At 41.4% G+C, this 14,379-nt stretch overlaps 1 protein-coding gene across 4 annotated transcripts in view; it reads left to right on the forward strand.

Moving 5' to 3' along the window:
* The window catches only part of FYB1 (FYN binding protein 1), a 161,088-nt gene that overhangs the window by 49,818 nt on the left and 96,891 nt on the right, over positions 1–14,379 (forward strand). For all 4 annotated transcript variants that reach the window (XM_015543518.2, XM_007095452.3, XM_015543519.2 and 1 more), the window contains exon 2: positions 11,507–12,668. In XM_015543518.2, the coding sequence (XP_015399004.1) occupies positions 11,534–12,668 (1,135 nt within the window). In that variant the 5' untranslated portion in view covers positions 11,507–11,533. The remainder of the gene's footprint in view (positions 1–11,506; positions 12,669–14,379) is intronic.

Below are 14,379 nucleotides of genomic sequence, written 5' to 3' on the forward strand. Positions count from 1 at the left end.
TGTCTTATGCATAAAGAAACCCTTAGATGAGCACAGCAGGATAGGATGGGTCATATACCATGAGCTGCTTGAAAAAAATCTCCCAAGGTGATTGTACCATACCCTGTGCTTCTAACTTACCCTGTCCCGTGTCAGAGGAGACCATCCAAAACACCTTTGTTTATTTAACACATCAGTTACAAAAATAACTTTAGTCAGTGAGGTGTGCTTATACCACTCAAGTAATTTTTTATTGTTTTTATTTACATTAGAGATCTGACATTGGTCCTTTGTGACATTTTTGCCACATTTATATGTACGTCATTTAAAACGTCTTAAAAGTTTTGAAAAAATATTCTCAATCAAACAAAATTTCATCCGGACAGTAGAATGTCTTCAAAAAGCTTGATCTTGTTGAAAGATCATTTTCTCCTCCATTTCAAGTCACGTTCATTTTCCTCTTCCATTTACTAAAACTAGGGTAAAAAGAAAGAAAATATCCCACTGTGGAAAAATATCAAAACAATTGTATCATTTACAAAGAGTTTTCATTTAATTTAATAATCTTTCAGATACTACTCAACTATTTACACCACTTTTTTGTGGTAAAATATACAGAACATAAAATTTGCCATTTTAACCATTTTTAAGTGTGTACAATTCCATGGTCATAAGTACTTTCACACTATACTATGGCCATTAACACCATCCATCTCCAGAATGTTTTCCTTTTCCCCAACTAAATTCTATGCCCATTAAACACTAATTCCCCATCACCTCCTACCCTCAGCCCCCGATCGTCACTATCCTACTTACTCTCTTTATGAATTTGACTACTCTACGTACCTCAGATAAGTGGAGTCATACAATATTTTTCTTTTTATGATTAGCTTATTTCACTTAACGTAATGTCCTCAAGGCTCATCCATGTTGTAGCACTAAAGAGTTTCTTCCTTTTTCAGACTGAATAACATTCCATTGTGTGCATATAACACTCTTTCTTCATCCATTCCTCCACCGTTGACACCTGGATGGCTTCCCCCTTTTGACTTCTGTGAACAACGCTGCTATGAACATGGGTGTGCAAATATCTGTGCAAGTCCCCATTTTCACTTATTTGAGTGGAATTGCTGGATTGAAGAATCAGCATGGTGTTTTCCACAGTGGCTTCACCATTTTATATTTTCACCAGCAATGCACAAGAGCTCAATTTCTCCACATTTCTTGCCAACATTTGTTATTTTCTGGTGGGTTTTTTTTTATATAATAGCCATCCTAATGGGTGTGAAGTAATAGCTCATGTGGTTAAATATTTTAATTAAAGGATATCTTTATTTTAAAATAATAGGTGACTTTCTCTGTCGTATTTTCATTCTTTAGGAAAACCACAGAATTTTAAAAATCATAAAAACAAGAAGGGATTTTGGTGTATTTAATTTTTTATTTCTGTTCTTTGAATGAACCATCGATGTTAACAGTATGTATGTGTGTTTATATATATATATATAGATAGTTATATAGATATATGGATATATAGATATATATAGACACACACACATTGCTTTTTATCCAGACAAAAGGAGTTATTTTATATGAATTCATTGCTATCAATCTGATTTTTGCCTTGGGCCTTCCCAAATCATAGCCTCCTTCCCTAGCTAGATCAGTTCACACCCTTCAACTTCCTTCTGCAGCCAGATGAATAACAAACACCATCCCAGGGGGACAATGGATGAACCGAATGGTGCCCCAGGCCCCTGAACTGCCAATTGGATTATTCATGTCACTGACTCTAGGGGGCAGTTGTTTGGGGAGAAAAGAGACCTAATAGGTCATCCAAGTAAACATCCCACCCTGATGTGACACTCACCGAGACCAAACATCAAAAATAAAGCCAGCGGCATTGTTCGTTTTGTCTTCTCTCACCCTTTTCAGATGGCCTGTGATGTTGCAAAGTCCAGCAGGATGTCTTGGCCTCAGGCCCCATATCCCCTGTCTTGCTTTGTCTCCTTGCTCATCTCAGATCTGCTATGGTCAAGACCATGGGTAGAACAAGTACTAACACACCACCTGCCATAATGAAAGGTTCTTGGGCAGAAGGTAAATCATTAAGGTTAGGTGGAAGACGTTTTGGGTCAGAATGAGAAATTTGTCTTCTATGTGAGCTGAGGATTCAAACTCAAACTTGTAACCATACAAGATGGAAAGAAAGTCATGATTCCTCTGATGTATTTAGGCAAACATGGGATTTAGAGTCAGAAAACCTAGGTTTAGTTCTCTTTTCTGCCATGTGCTGGAGCTTGGGTTTTCCTTCTCTGACAATAGGGATAAATCAAGCTTTGAGAGGATCAAATAAGATATTGTATGTAAAATTTTGTTTTAAAATGTGATTATTAGGTCTAATAATAGAATTAGAACAGATATAAAACTCCAAACTCTAGAAATTTTTGCTAACCATACAAGTGTACATAGTTTGGTGGGGGGGGGGGGAGGGGGGGAGGGGGAGGGGGGTGTTGAGGGCATTTGGACCCTGAAATGAGTAATCTTAATAAGCACAAATTTTAAACTAGACGGTGGCTATGTGCTACATCCAACAACTATTGGCGCATTAGTAAGGAGTCATCAGTTCTCTCAGAAGAAAATGAAGGAATGTATGAAGGAATGGATAAGTGAAAGCCCAGAGCAGTGGAAGCCATGAAGCACCTTGGAAAGATGAGGGACCAGGGGAAAGAGGGTAGCTGGTGTTAAGAGCAAGATATACACCATGAAAAGTCTGAAATTGAGAACAGCACGATTTTAATAAGAAAGGGCGCAACCTGCTCTAACAAGTCCCGTGGTGACAAAGGTGAGAGAAGTTGCTCATCTCATGACACAGTCTTATTACTGTGACTTATGGGAGAGGAGAAGCGAGGCAAGAGGTGTGAGGTGAACGCACTGTTAAATCCTGATTACTAAATACTGAATGAATTATTTTCAAAGTTCAAAAGGAGAGACAGAGCAGGAATGCAAAGGGGGACACGAAGGGAGGGCTTCATACAGCCATGTTCTGTAGAGTGAGGTTTCAAATTTTCCCTTTCTGTTTGTGGAATCTTTCATAATCCTTCACTTCTAATGGCTAGGTTCACTCTCCTCCATTCACACTCCGGATCCTTTACTGTAACCGGTCTTGATTAGCTTGTCAACACCTTCCTCTTCTGAGCCGATTTCTTCTCACAGAACTTTCACATGCTGGGAAGGAAGTCTCTAGAAAACCCCATAGATGGCCTCATCTCCCTACCCCAGCCCACTCCGTGTAGACCATACACTTTCGGTTTCTAACTTCCTGTCAAGTGCAGAGAGAGAACTCACGGCCCGGGCTCCCGTGTCTATGTGTGTCTGTGTGTTTGTGTCTGTGCTGCAGGGAACATGGAGACTGAGAAAAAAGGAAGCAGAACATTTCTATGTTATTTTTTCCCAGGTCAAACAGCATCTTTCTCAGCCATCAAGAGTTTTTATTTTAGATCTCGTATGTTTTCAGCAAAGTAAGTTTTATTTTGCTGGTGTGTACTACGTATATATAAAAATAGAATAACCACTAGAAATAGTAAATGAAATTAAGATCTCTTTGAGATGATAGAGTTGGAGGCACAGGAAAAATGAAAGAAGTTCTGTCACATAATGGAGTGTACTTAAATATTGTCTTAAGATCCAAATAAGCCGCTAGTAAGACATCTATGAAAACACTTCAATTACCTACAAGTTTGTTAGCCAAACTGTAAATTCCTCAGAGACTATCTTCTAATTGATATATTTAGTTAACTCAGGCTGAGTGAATTATACAGTAAACAAATGTAAGTTAAATTTTCTATATAAGCTATACAAAATGGGCTAACAAAAATAAATGGTTTGGGGGCTGTTTGTCGTTCCCTACCACCAACCTCTGACTTCGTATTCTCTACATCCTGTCACCATTCCATTAGCATCAAGGAGTCAACAACTTATAGCAGAACAAACTTCAGAAACATATAAGAAGTCACAGTGAAGTTCCTGATCCATTTTGCTTAAGGCATCAGAAGCCATGACAAAGTCAGAACCATGTTGGTGCAGGAGCTATTTGGTAGGATAACCAGAAAGGTTGGAAGGCTCTACTTTGTAGAAAGATGGTGATTTTCAAGCCTGATTTTAAATACAGAAGGTACATAAAAGCCTAAAGCATCAATATACCTTGAGAGTCCAAGGTGACACAACATTTGGAAAGTGGGCCATCACTGGCTGAGCTTTACTTGCTGCTGAACTATCTTGTTTCCTCTACTCCAATTCCCTCTAGAAGAGAGAACACAGTAGGAACAAGGAAAGGATCCAGAACAGGTGCCTGAGGTAATACAAGGGGGAATAATGACGCAGAGGTTTTCTGCTAATGTACTTAGGCCAGCCTCCTGAAGCGAAATGGCCAAGTTCACCTGTGTTGAGGGGATCCAAGCAACACAGCTCCCAGAGAGACCCCACTCATGCCAGGTGCTGTCTTCTTCCTCCTTTACACCTCACAGCGGGAGGCGGGCTGCCGGGCTTGTCTGCAGCTCCTTCTTCACCTTTACAAGCCACCGACAGTCCTGTGAGGGCTCCCCCACCGCTTCCGCCATCAGCTCCTCCTACCTGTGCCCTTGCCCATTCTGCAGAGCCTGAGCTTGCCCCGAGAACTCAATTTGTGGTGAGGAGCATGTTCCCACATCCTGTTGAAGAGGGGCCTGGTGCTCCTCCAACCTCGGAGGCTCAGCCAACTGGAATCCATCACGGCCCATTCGCAATGAGGTAGAGACTCTGTGTGAGAGAGAGCTCTTAAAAACAGATTCATGAGAGGGGTTCAACACCCTTCAAGAAGCTAAGGAAATCATGTCCCCAGCTATCAAGCGTGGGCTCAATCATGGTGAAATTCAAATAAACTCAGCCCATCAGCCAGTATGTGTGATAGATATTATGGAAAGAAACGTGCCAGGCATTAGGGAGGTCTTGTTTGGGTGAGTGGTGGCGGAGGGGGGCTGTTTTCGAGGAAGAAAAGTAAAAACAGTTCCCTGCTTTTACAACTCACTGGGGAAGAAGAGTAGACACAGTGTGTACTTAAGTTAGAATCCATTAGGTACCTCAATATTTAGAAAGTGTTAATGGGGATGAAAAAACGTATTGCAGTTTCACTATCTCTAGTGCCCAACCTGCCGTCTGTCATCTTGTGAGAAGTTGTAACAAGTACTGTATTTTCAAACCAACTTCTATTAACTCTGTCTTTACAACTAATAGCAAGTAGAGTGGTTTTATTAAGTAGTCTCTGACAATAAATAGTTTTAAGAAAGTTTGTTTTCAGATTAAAGTAATTCCCTTTTCCAAGTTCACTGAGTATAGAAGATTAAGTCTCTTTAAAAAGAAAAGAGGAGTGCCTGGGTGGCTCAGTCGGTGGCCAAGCGTCGGACTCTGGCTCAGGTCATGGTCTCGTGGTTCCTGAGTTCAAGCCCCGCATGGGGCTCTGTGCTGACAGCTCAGAGCCTGGAGCCTGTTTTGGATTCTGTGTCTCTCTCTCTGCTCCTCCCCCACTTACGCTCAGTCTCTCTCCTTCAAAAATAAATAAACACTAAAAAAAATTTCAAAAATGACACAAACACATCTTGAGGTAAAATCAGGCTTCAATTATTTTAAATTCATTAGTTCCCCATGATTCATGGCTGTTTTATCTTTTGTGTGCTTTGTAAATGAAACTTTACAAAGATGACACTTTCAAAGACATGGAACTTTGAAAACAATCTCTAGCAACAGCTTTTTTGTATTATTTAGTTTTCAAACAGGTATTTATAGATCTTAGATTATATTCTATTACAAAAATCAAAAGCAGACTTTCTGGTAAAGTGTTTTCAATAATCCAGGAGCGATAGATTAACTCAGGGCTTCTCAGCCGCAGCACTATTTGGACCGATAATTCTTTGTTGAGGGGCTGTCCTGTGCATTGTAGGATGTTCAGCAGTATCTCTGGCTTCTACTTACTGGAAGCCAAGAACACTCCCTTGGTCAGTCATCTCAGTCAAAGATTTTGGCAGACATTGCCAAAAATGCTTCTCATTGAGAACCACTGGATTCACCTAATATCCAAGATATGTTTAAAAGTATGAGTACTATAAAAATAAATCCCCAACTAAGCAAAACCCTGTTATCATCAACAGTGATAAAGTGTTTTTAATTTTTGATATGAAAATACGTAGACGAACTAGCTACAAAGGGGAACATTTTCTTAATGTGTTCAGTTTCTTGATGCCTGCCCTAAATGTCATCTCAGCCTTTGTTTAAGTATGTACTTGATCCATTACCTTCACATAAGTTGCTAAAAGCAAAGAAAGATTTTCTGGAATCTGGAGTTGTTAACTAGCAGTGCAGCGGATGTAGCAAATGCATTTTCACTCACAACCTCCTCCCTGGGGGTTGTGGCAAGCGTGGTAAGTTTATGCCAGTGAAGATACACAATTCTGAGGAAGGGAAAAATATATGGGGGCTAAAGGAAATTCATTTCTATCAAGAGCATTTCTACAGTTACATCTGTGTGATTATAGAGCAAGAGACGGGAGTTGTTTGTACTAAACATTATATAAGTAGATGGAAATGTAGGTACAGAGGGAAATCATAATGAATTGCTTCAAATGACTTTGGAAAAGAAATTTGAGTAATTTGAGATGAAATGTTTGATTTACTTAAAATATCCTGAACTCAAAAGGTCTTCCAGATTTTAAATACCTCTTCTTAGGAATAAGTAGGGCCCAATCTTTAAATCATTAAAAGTTAAAAAGGTTCTGCAAACTAATGTAAAGTGTTAATAAGGGAAACCAGACGCAACTCCCTGTACCATCTTCTCAGTGCTTTTGTAAATCTAAAACCTTTCTAAAAATAAAATAAAATAAAAATCTATTTTAAAAAATTGTGCAAATAATATGCACTGATGTGGATCAACTGTAAGGGAAGATGACAGAGATAATATTGAAAATATTTAACCACTGGAATTGTACAGGTACCAAGCAATCAGAATGGTTGCTTGTGATATATCCAGCTGGGCTCGAGTGTAGCAACTATCAGTTCTGGAAAAGAGCAAACTGCAAAGCAAGGGTTTCCACTTGTGCAAAAAGTGGGGACAGGAAGAATGTGTGTGTGTGTGTGTGTGTTTATATATAATTGCATATGCACAGCTTAGAAATATACATAAGACCCTGAGAACAGTGGTTAACTCTGGTGAGGCAATGAAATAAGGATGAAAGAATGTCAAAAAAATTTTTTTATCATTTTTACCTTTCTATCCTTACCATTATGCAAGAAATCTAGCTATTATTGTTAAGATTAAGGGCAAATCTGGATGTTGAAAATCTTCTCTAATAAACTTAAAACAATGATAATGATCAAACAACTCCTAAAGCTAAGCAGTCAGAATAAGTGATTAAATAGTTGTAGAGATTGAGCTATTGATTTGCCAGATTTATTAGCAGTTCCTGTTTCTTCAAAGTGTCCATCCTATGTAAGAACTTACTACAATTTCTTTCTCTATCTTTCAACATTCAGTGAAAAGTTTCAGAGTGTGGGTAAACCAAGCTCCAACACAATAACTCCATTATGTTATCCAGCAGTATGTGTGTTTCAGTCACATTGATTTAAAATTACAACATAATATAACATATGGGGCTCCTGGGTGGCTCAGTCTGTTGAGCAATCGACTCTTGATAATGTCTCTGGTATTATCTCACCAGATAATACCAGATTATTGTGGGGATTGAGCCCCATATCAGGCTCTGAGCTGACGGTGGAGCCTGCTTGGGGTTCTCTCTCCCTCTCTCTCTGCCCCTCCCCCTTTCACACACATGCACACACATGCACTTTCTCTCTCTCTAAAAAAATAAATAAAAATAACATTAAAAAAAGAACATAATATAGCATAATGTATAAACTTGTCAAAGCACCATGTTGTTCACCAGAAACTAATGTAATATGTGTCAACTACACTCACATTTTAAAATTCAAAACAAATAAAATAAATATAATTAAATTAAATTAAAACATAACATTAACTGCAGTGCCTGGGTGGCTCAGTTGGTTAAGCGTCCAACTTCAGCTCAGGTCATGATCTTGCAGCCCGCGTCGGGCTCTGTGCTAACAACTCAGAGCCTGGAGCCTGCTTCAGATTCTGTTTCTCCCTCGCTCTCTGCTCCTTCCCCACTCGTGCTTGCTCACTCTGTCTACCTCTCTTTCTCTCTCAGAAATAAACATTAAAAAGAATTTTTTTAAAAAAACCATAATGTGAACTATTATAACTTCAGAATTTGATCACCTGGAGAAAATGATATTATATGACTAGTGAATTATAAAAAATAAGGTTGGCAAACAATCATTGGCTGTGCAGTACAGGTAATTCTTGATCTAAGAATGTTACATGCATTCATCCATTTAATCTTGATTTAAAAACAGAATCCTGTGAAAAACGGAGAGTTATTATTATCATTTTACAGATGAAGAAAACTGAGTCTCAGAGAGGTTAAGTAACTTGTTAGGTCACGTGGCCAGTAAATGACAAAATCTAGATTTGAACCCAAGTCAATAATCCTAGAGCCTGGGTTATTAACCATGATGTTGCACAGCCTCCTGGGTCTGGGCTGGCAGCTAAGAGACTTAAGTTCCAGTTCTGAATCAACCACTTCCATATTTTCTACTGTAAAACCAGGACGTGGAGTTTGACAATGGGTTTGTTTGTTTCATGGGTTTTCCCCCATGAAACCCAAGATATGCAGTTGCGATCACTAAGTACAATATTGCTGTAATCTTTTATTTGCTCTTTCCTCTCCAGTGCAGTGAGAGAAGAGGACTAGATGATTCCTAAGGCTTCCCTTGCGGTATAAAACTAGGAGACCCTCTGATGTTATAAGCATGCTTACAGTTATTAGCTTAATCGACTTAATAGCCCCATGAAGCTGCATTGTTATTCCTATGATAGAACTGAGCAAACTAAGGCCCAGAGACCTTATGTCCCCAGCCCTAAGTTAAACAGCTGGTAAGATTCAAACCCAGGCAGTCTGGCTCCCCACTCTGTGCTATTAACCACTCTGCAATGTAGCTTCTTGTTATAAATCTAGAATAAATTATAGATCTAGAATATACATTGCAAAATATAAAATGAGTCCAGAATAAAGGAGTTCTTCCCTGGAGACCAACTTTCTTACAGATGGGGAGCACGTTTTTGTGTTAATACTTCTGTATGCATCTTGTGTTAGGGTTTGGAGTCTCTGCAGCCGTGATCTCCTTGGGAGGACACAGGGAAGGACCCATCTTCTCCCATTCTATCCCCCAGCACCCCAACTCTCCCTAGTCCTGCTGTCTTCCTGCCTAAGGCCTTCAGGGATTGTTTGAGGATTGGAAGATATCATGGGGACAAAAAGAGTGGTCAAGGTAGGCAACGTAAAAAACAAGATGTTCTCAGCAACTTGAAGATAGGGTAGTAAGTTAAAGGAGCAAATTCAAACTGGAAAATGGTGTTCTCATCTGCTTTTCTCCTCCTAGCACCTAGGTTCCCTTCCCCCATCCTGCAACCACACATGCATTGTGGTTTGGAACAAAGAAAAACTCCAGCTGAGGGCACCACTTCTTTTAAATTGCAAGTCACAGTATTCATTCAGCTCATTGCCAACCCTTATTTCCCCGAATATGCATTAGAAGCCTGAAGGTGTCAGACCCCAGCCCACGTGTTGTGGGGATACAAGAAGGAATGAGACCATTTGTGGACTTCAGATCCCTAGATACACCTGAGTTTGCATTCCTGTGCTCACAGTTCCTGGCTGTGAGCCCTTGAATAGGCTACTTAATATTTCTTTTTTTTTTTTTTTAATTTTGTTTTTAACGTTTATTTATTTTTGAGACAGAGAGAGAGAGAGAGCATGAACAGGGGAGGGTCAGAGAAAGAGGGAGACACAGAATCTGAAACAGGCTCCAGGCTCTGAGCTGTCAGCACAGAGCCTGACGCAGGGCTCAAACCCATGGACCGCGAGATCATGACCTGAGCCGAAGTCAGACGCTTAACGGACTGAGCCACCCAGGCGCCCCAATATTTCTAATAATAGTTTCCATATATTGAGCCAATGATCTGGTTTTGTGGTACGGAGTAGGGCATCGAAAAGTGAGATGTATTTGGACATGTGGCCAGATAGGTGTTAGTGGAGAGAAATAAAACATCTTCTAGGTGAATATTAAAGCACAAAAATGGAAACTGTCACGGCCACAGGTGTATCTTCAGTGATTTTTTTTGATGCTTCAGATTTTCTTTTTTTTCTTTTTTTTTTTAATTTTTTTTTTTAACGTTTATTTATTTTTGAGATAGAGCATGAACGGGGGAGGGGCAGGGAGAGAGGGAGACACAGAATCCGAAGCAGGCTCCAGGCTCTGAGCCATCAGCCCAGAGCCCGACGCGGGGCTCGAACTCACGGACCGCGAGATCGTGACCTGAGCCGAAGTCGGACGCTTAACCGACTGAGCCACCCAGGCGCCCCAGATTTTCAAATATTTCTAGAAGAACTAGAAAATGTCAAATCCTTGCTTTGGAAGGAAAGAGCAAACACACCATGAATTTTTCCAGACTACATGGGATTATACTCAGAGAAGGGTAACTATTTGTTGTCTTTACTGAGTAATATCCTAATTCTAGACAAGGACAGAAACTGTGCAGCAGGCCTTCTAAGAGGGAGTGTTAAATGTCCTTCTAGAAGAGAGGAGACTGGAGAAACAACAAGTCTGGATGTGAGACTTCCCAGCCAGTCTCTACTGCTTCCTGGTCACCTTCCCCGTGGGTTCCCAAGAGAGGACCAGTTTGGGAGGTGATCACATTCTGCCTGCTAGTCTGGTTCCAATTGAATCAGCAGCACTCCATATTTACAAATAAGTAGAAAAACTCACTGACTATTTACTTATCCAAATGAATGAGCTTTTCTGCCACATCTCAGTTCTCAAGCAGATAACACCTTAAACGTGGATGGGAACAGAAGTCCTCTTGCAAACCACAGAGATGTTAAACATGGCCGTGCTGTAGAAAGCGTGCCAGCTGGATTTATAGAAGAACTTATTTTCATTTTTTCAAGTGCAGTTTCTGTTTAAGAGGCCCGACTGTAAAATATGGAAGAAGTCCCTTATTAGTCACTTCCATATTTTGTCAAGTAAAACAAAGGAGAAACACACCAAGTTTTAGAAGAAATCCAACAGGAGAGCTGGAGAAAGACAAAAGGTAGGTTGTAACTTAAACAGAAATAGACGAGTCAGTCTAAGACAAGCAAAACAAAACAAAACAAAACACTCTATGCACAGTAACAGCCCTCCCCTTCAAGAAACTCTCACAGAATATTTTGCCATAGAGGAAGATAAGTGTTACAATGTCTTCCTAACCAATCAGGGACGCTGCAAGCCTCAAACCAGGAAGCCCTTTAGAGTGTAGTATTTTAAATTGTGCAAGTGAGACTTCTGGCTCTCAGTTAGTTTTTGTTCCCTGTGCTTGTAGGACACAAAAGCAGATGTGAAGTCCCTCATGGCGAAGTTTAACACGGGGGGCAACCCCACGGAGGAGGTCTCTGTCAACAGCCGCCCCTTCAAAGTCGCGGGGCAAAGCTCACCTTCAGGAGTACAAGCTAAAAAGAACCTATTCAACAACCAAGGAAGTGCCAGCCCTCCTGCGGGACCTAGCAACGTACCTAGGTTTGGGTCCCCAAAGCCACCTTTGGCAGTGAAACCTTCATCTGAGGAGAAGCCTGACAAGGAGCCCAAGCCCCCGTTTCTAAAGCCTACGGGAGTGGGCCAAAGATTTGGACCACCGGCAAACTCAGCCACCAGAGACCCTGAGGTAAAAGTGGGATTTCCAAAACCTGTAGGCCCCAAGCCCATCAATGTGCCCAAGGAAGATTCCAAACCTGTGTTTCCCCGGCCCCATGGGAATAAGCCTTTGCTTCACAATGTAAACGAAGACCACGACCTAAAGCCACCAGGCCCCAAGCCGGGCTCTAATCCCCCAGCCCAGGAAACTGAGCAGAAGCAAGTGTTCCCCAAGTTGGCTGGGGTTAAAGGCAAGTTTGGGCCAGCCTCCCAAGACCACGACCCCAAGCCCCTCTTAACCAAGCCTGTCTTTGGCCAGAAGCCATCCCTGAGTAGCGATGACAGCCATGAAGACGAGAACGCCACCAAGAACGCGTCTCTACAGAAAGGCCTCCCGACCCCCCTTGGAGCCAAGTCCAAAATGACCCCTTTAAAACCAACAAGGCATGACGAAGAAAATAAAGACCAGGGAGGAGAGACGTCAAGTTCACCTTTCCCTGGCGTGGTTCTGAAACCTGCCGTGAACAGAGGAAGCCCAGGCCTCTCCAAAAATGCTGAGGAGAAAAAAGAAGAGAGGAAGATAGATGCTGCTAAGAACGTCTTTCTGAGCAAAATGAATCAGGAGGACCCAGCCTCTGGGGCTCCTCCTGCCAAGTTCCCTAAGACGCCTTCTAAGCTGACAGGGGCAGGGCCATGGGGCCAAAGTCAGGAGAAGGAAAAGGGAGATAAGAATTCAGCCACCCCCAGGCAGAAGCCCCTGCCTCCCCTGTTCACCCTGGGCCCACCGCCACCAAAGCCCAGCAGACCCCCAAATGTTGACCTGACGAGATTCCGCAAAGCCGCTTCTGGAAACAGTGAGTTCTTTTCTCGTTCACTATTTAACAAGTTTTGTTCTACAGCAGAGGGTGTTTTACCTTCTGGGGAAAAAAATTATAACAAGGAATGATTCCATCACCGGGACTCCTGGCATGTGGTGACCTTTCTTTGGCATTTTTTTTTTTTTTTTTTGCTTCAGTATGGGAGGTGTGAGAGGCAAAAATCCTTAGTTCTGTGAGCATGTGCCTTGGTGGGCCGCTTTTGGGGTGGGAAGGGAAATATATCCACTTGATCGATGAGTGGTTTTGCTTTCATTTACTTCCTTAGCTGGGTTTCATTTCTGTTGGATGAGGCTAAGGTGTGTTCCCCTTACTACCACAAAAGAGTTAGACAAAAAGATGAGCAAACTTTTCGGTTGATGGTTTTCAGACTGGGTCAATTCTGATGCCCAGGAACATTTGGCAATGTCTTGAGGCAGTTGTGATTGTCACTACCGGAGGTTGCTACTGGCAGGTAGCAGATAGAGGCCGGAGTGGCTGCGAAACATCTCGGACCACTTAGGGCAGCCTGCCCCAGCAAAATAGCCAGCCCAGTGTCAATAGTACAGAGCTTGAGAAAACCGCTTCCAAGTGATCTTAAATGTCCAAAATGTCATCATGCGTTTCCTAAACCCAATATTCAAATAAGAGAGGAAACAGGGCTCAGGAAATGCCACTTGCTGTTTTGTAGTTCAGCTGTTTTCTACTTCTCGACATAAATCTTTCTGAACTTTGCTGATTCCTAAAGTAGTACCTAACTAGGATAAGCCAAAGGGACACCTTAGTCTCCTTTGGGGTAAATAGCTTAATTTTCTTCCGGAGATGTTACAATCCTATGGCACATGCTAAAACTTGATGCTGAATGGCCTGACTTCCCACGTCATTGTAACCCTGCAGAGTGACAATGGAAGCTCACTTATACCTGAAATGATTAATATTTTAGGCCAATAATGTGCAACTATTGTTTATTATTGGGGAAGGTGGAGAAAGGATGCTTGTGGAATAGTGACCACACCACTATCAGACATATTTTCTTCCTTACAAAAATATGGCCTAATTAAAGCAGTTCTAAATATAAGTATGTTTTTCTTTTTCAGTTCTGCAGAAGCATCTTGCAGTCTATCATCTTCCTCAGATCAATATCTTGCTGTTGATCCACAGATTAGTGATCAAATCCCCCATTAATCTATCCTGTAGAAAGCACATTTGAAATGACGCCATGATTATCCATCTTCTAGAAGGATTCAGCCTTGTCACATTTGTGTCCTCCTCATCTGTCACCTTCTCATTTTAATACTGGTCCATAACTCAGAAACATTATTTTTGTGACAATTTCTAAAAGATTCCCTCTGACTTCCCTTAGTTCTTCTGTGCCTCAGATAAAATTAAAAAAAAAAAATTAGCTATCATAACCTCCGTCTAACCTCTAACATCAAACCAGGGAGACTTAGTGATGTTAAGTAGAAATCCTTGGGCGTTTTATTCCATGTTCTCCATCTTTATTTCCACTCAATTCCCAGGTTTGGGTGGTGGTAACCAGTTGTCTGGTGTCATGCTGTTGAAATGCTAATGGAGTCCACTGCTCTACAGTCCCGGCAAGGGACTGTCACTATTGGTCAGTATTGAGCTGACCACCAGTGCGATAAAGTTCCAAGGGACCGAGGCCAAATTGCCCAGTAGGCAGAGTGGGTCCTTGCCTTCTTTTCTCCCT

The sequence above is a fragment of the Panthera tigris genome, chromosome A1 (genome assembly GCF_018350195.1).
Source record: "Panthera tigris isolate Pti1 chromosome A1, P.tigris_Pti1_mat1.1, whole genome shotgun sequence".
Taxonomy (NCBI): Eukaryota; Metazoa; Chordata; class Mammalia; order Carnivora; family Felidae; genus Panthera; species Panthera tigris.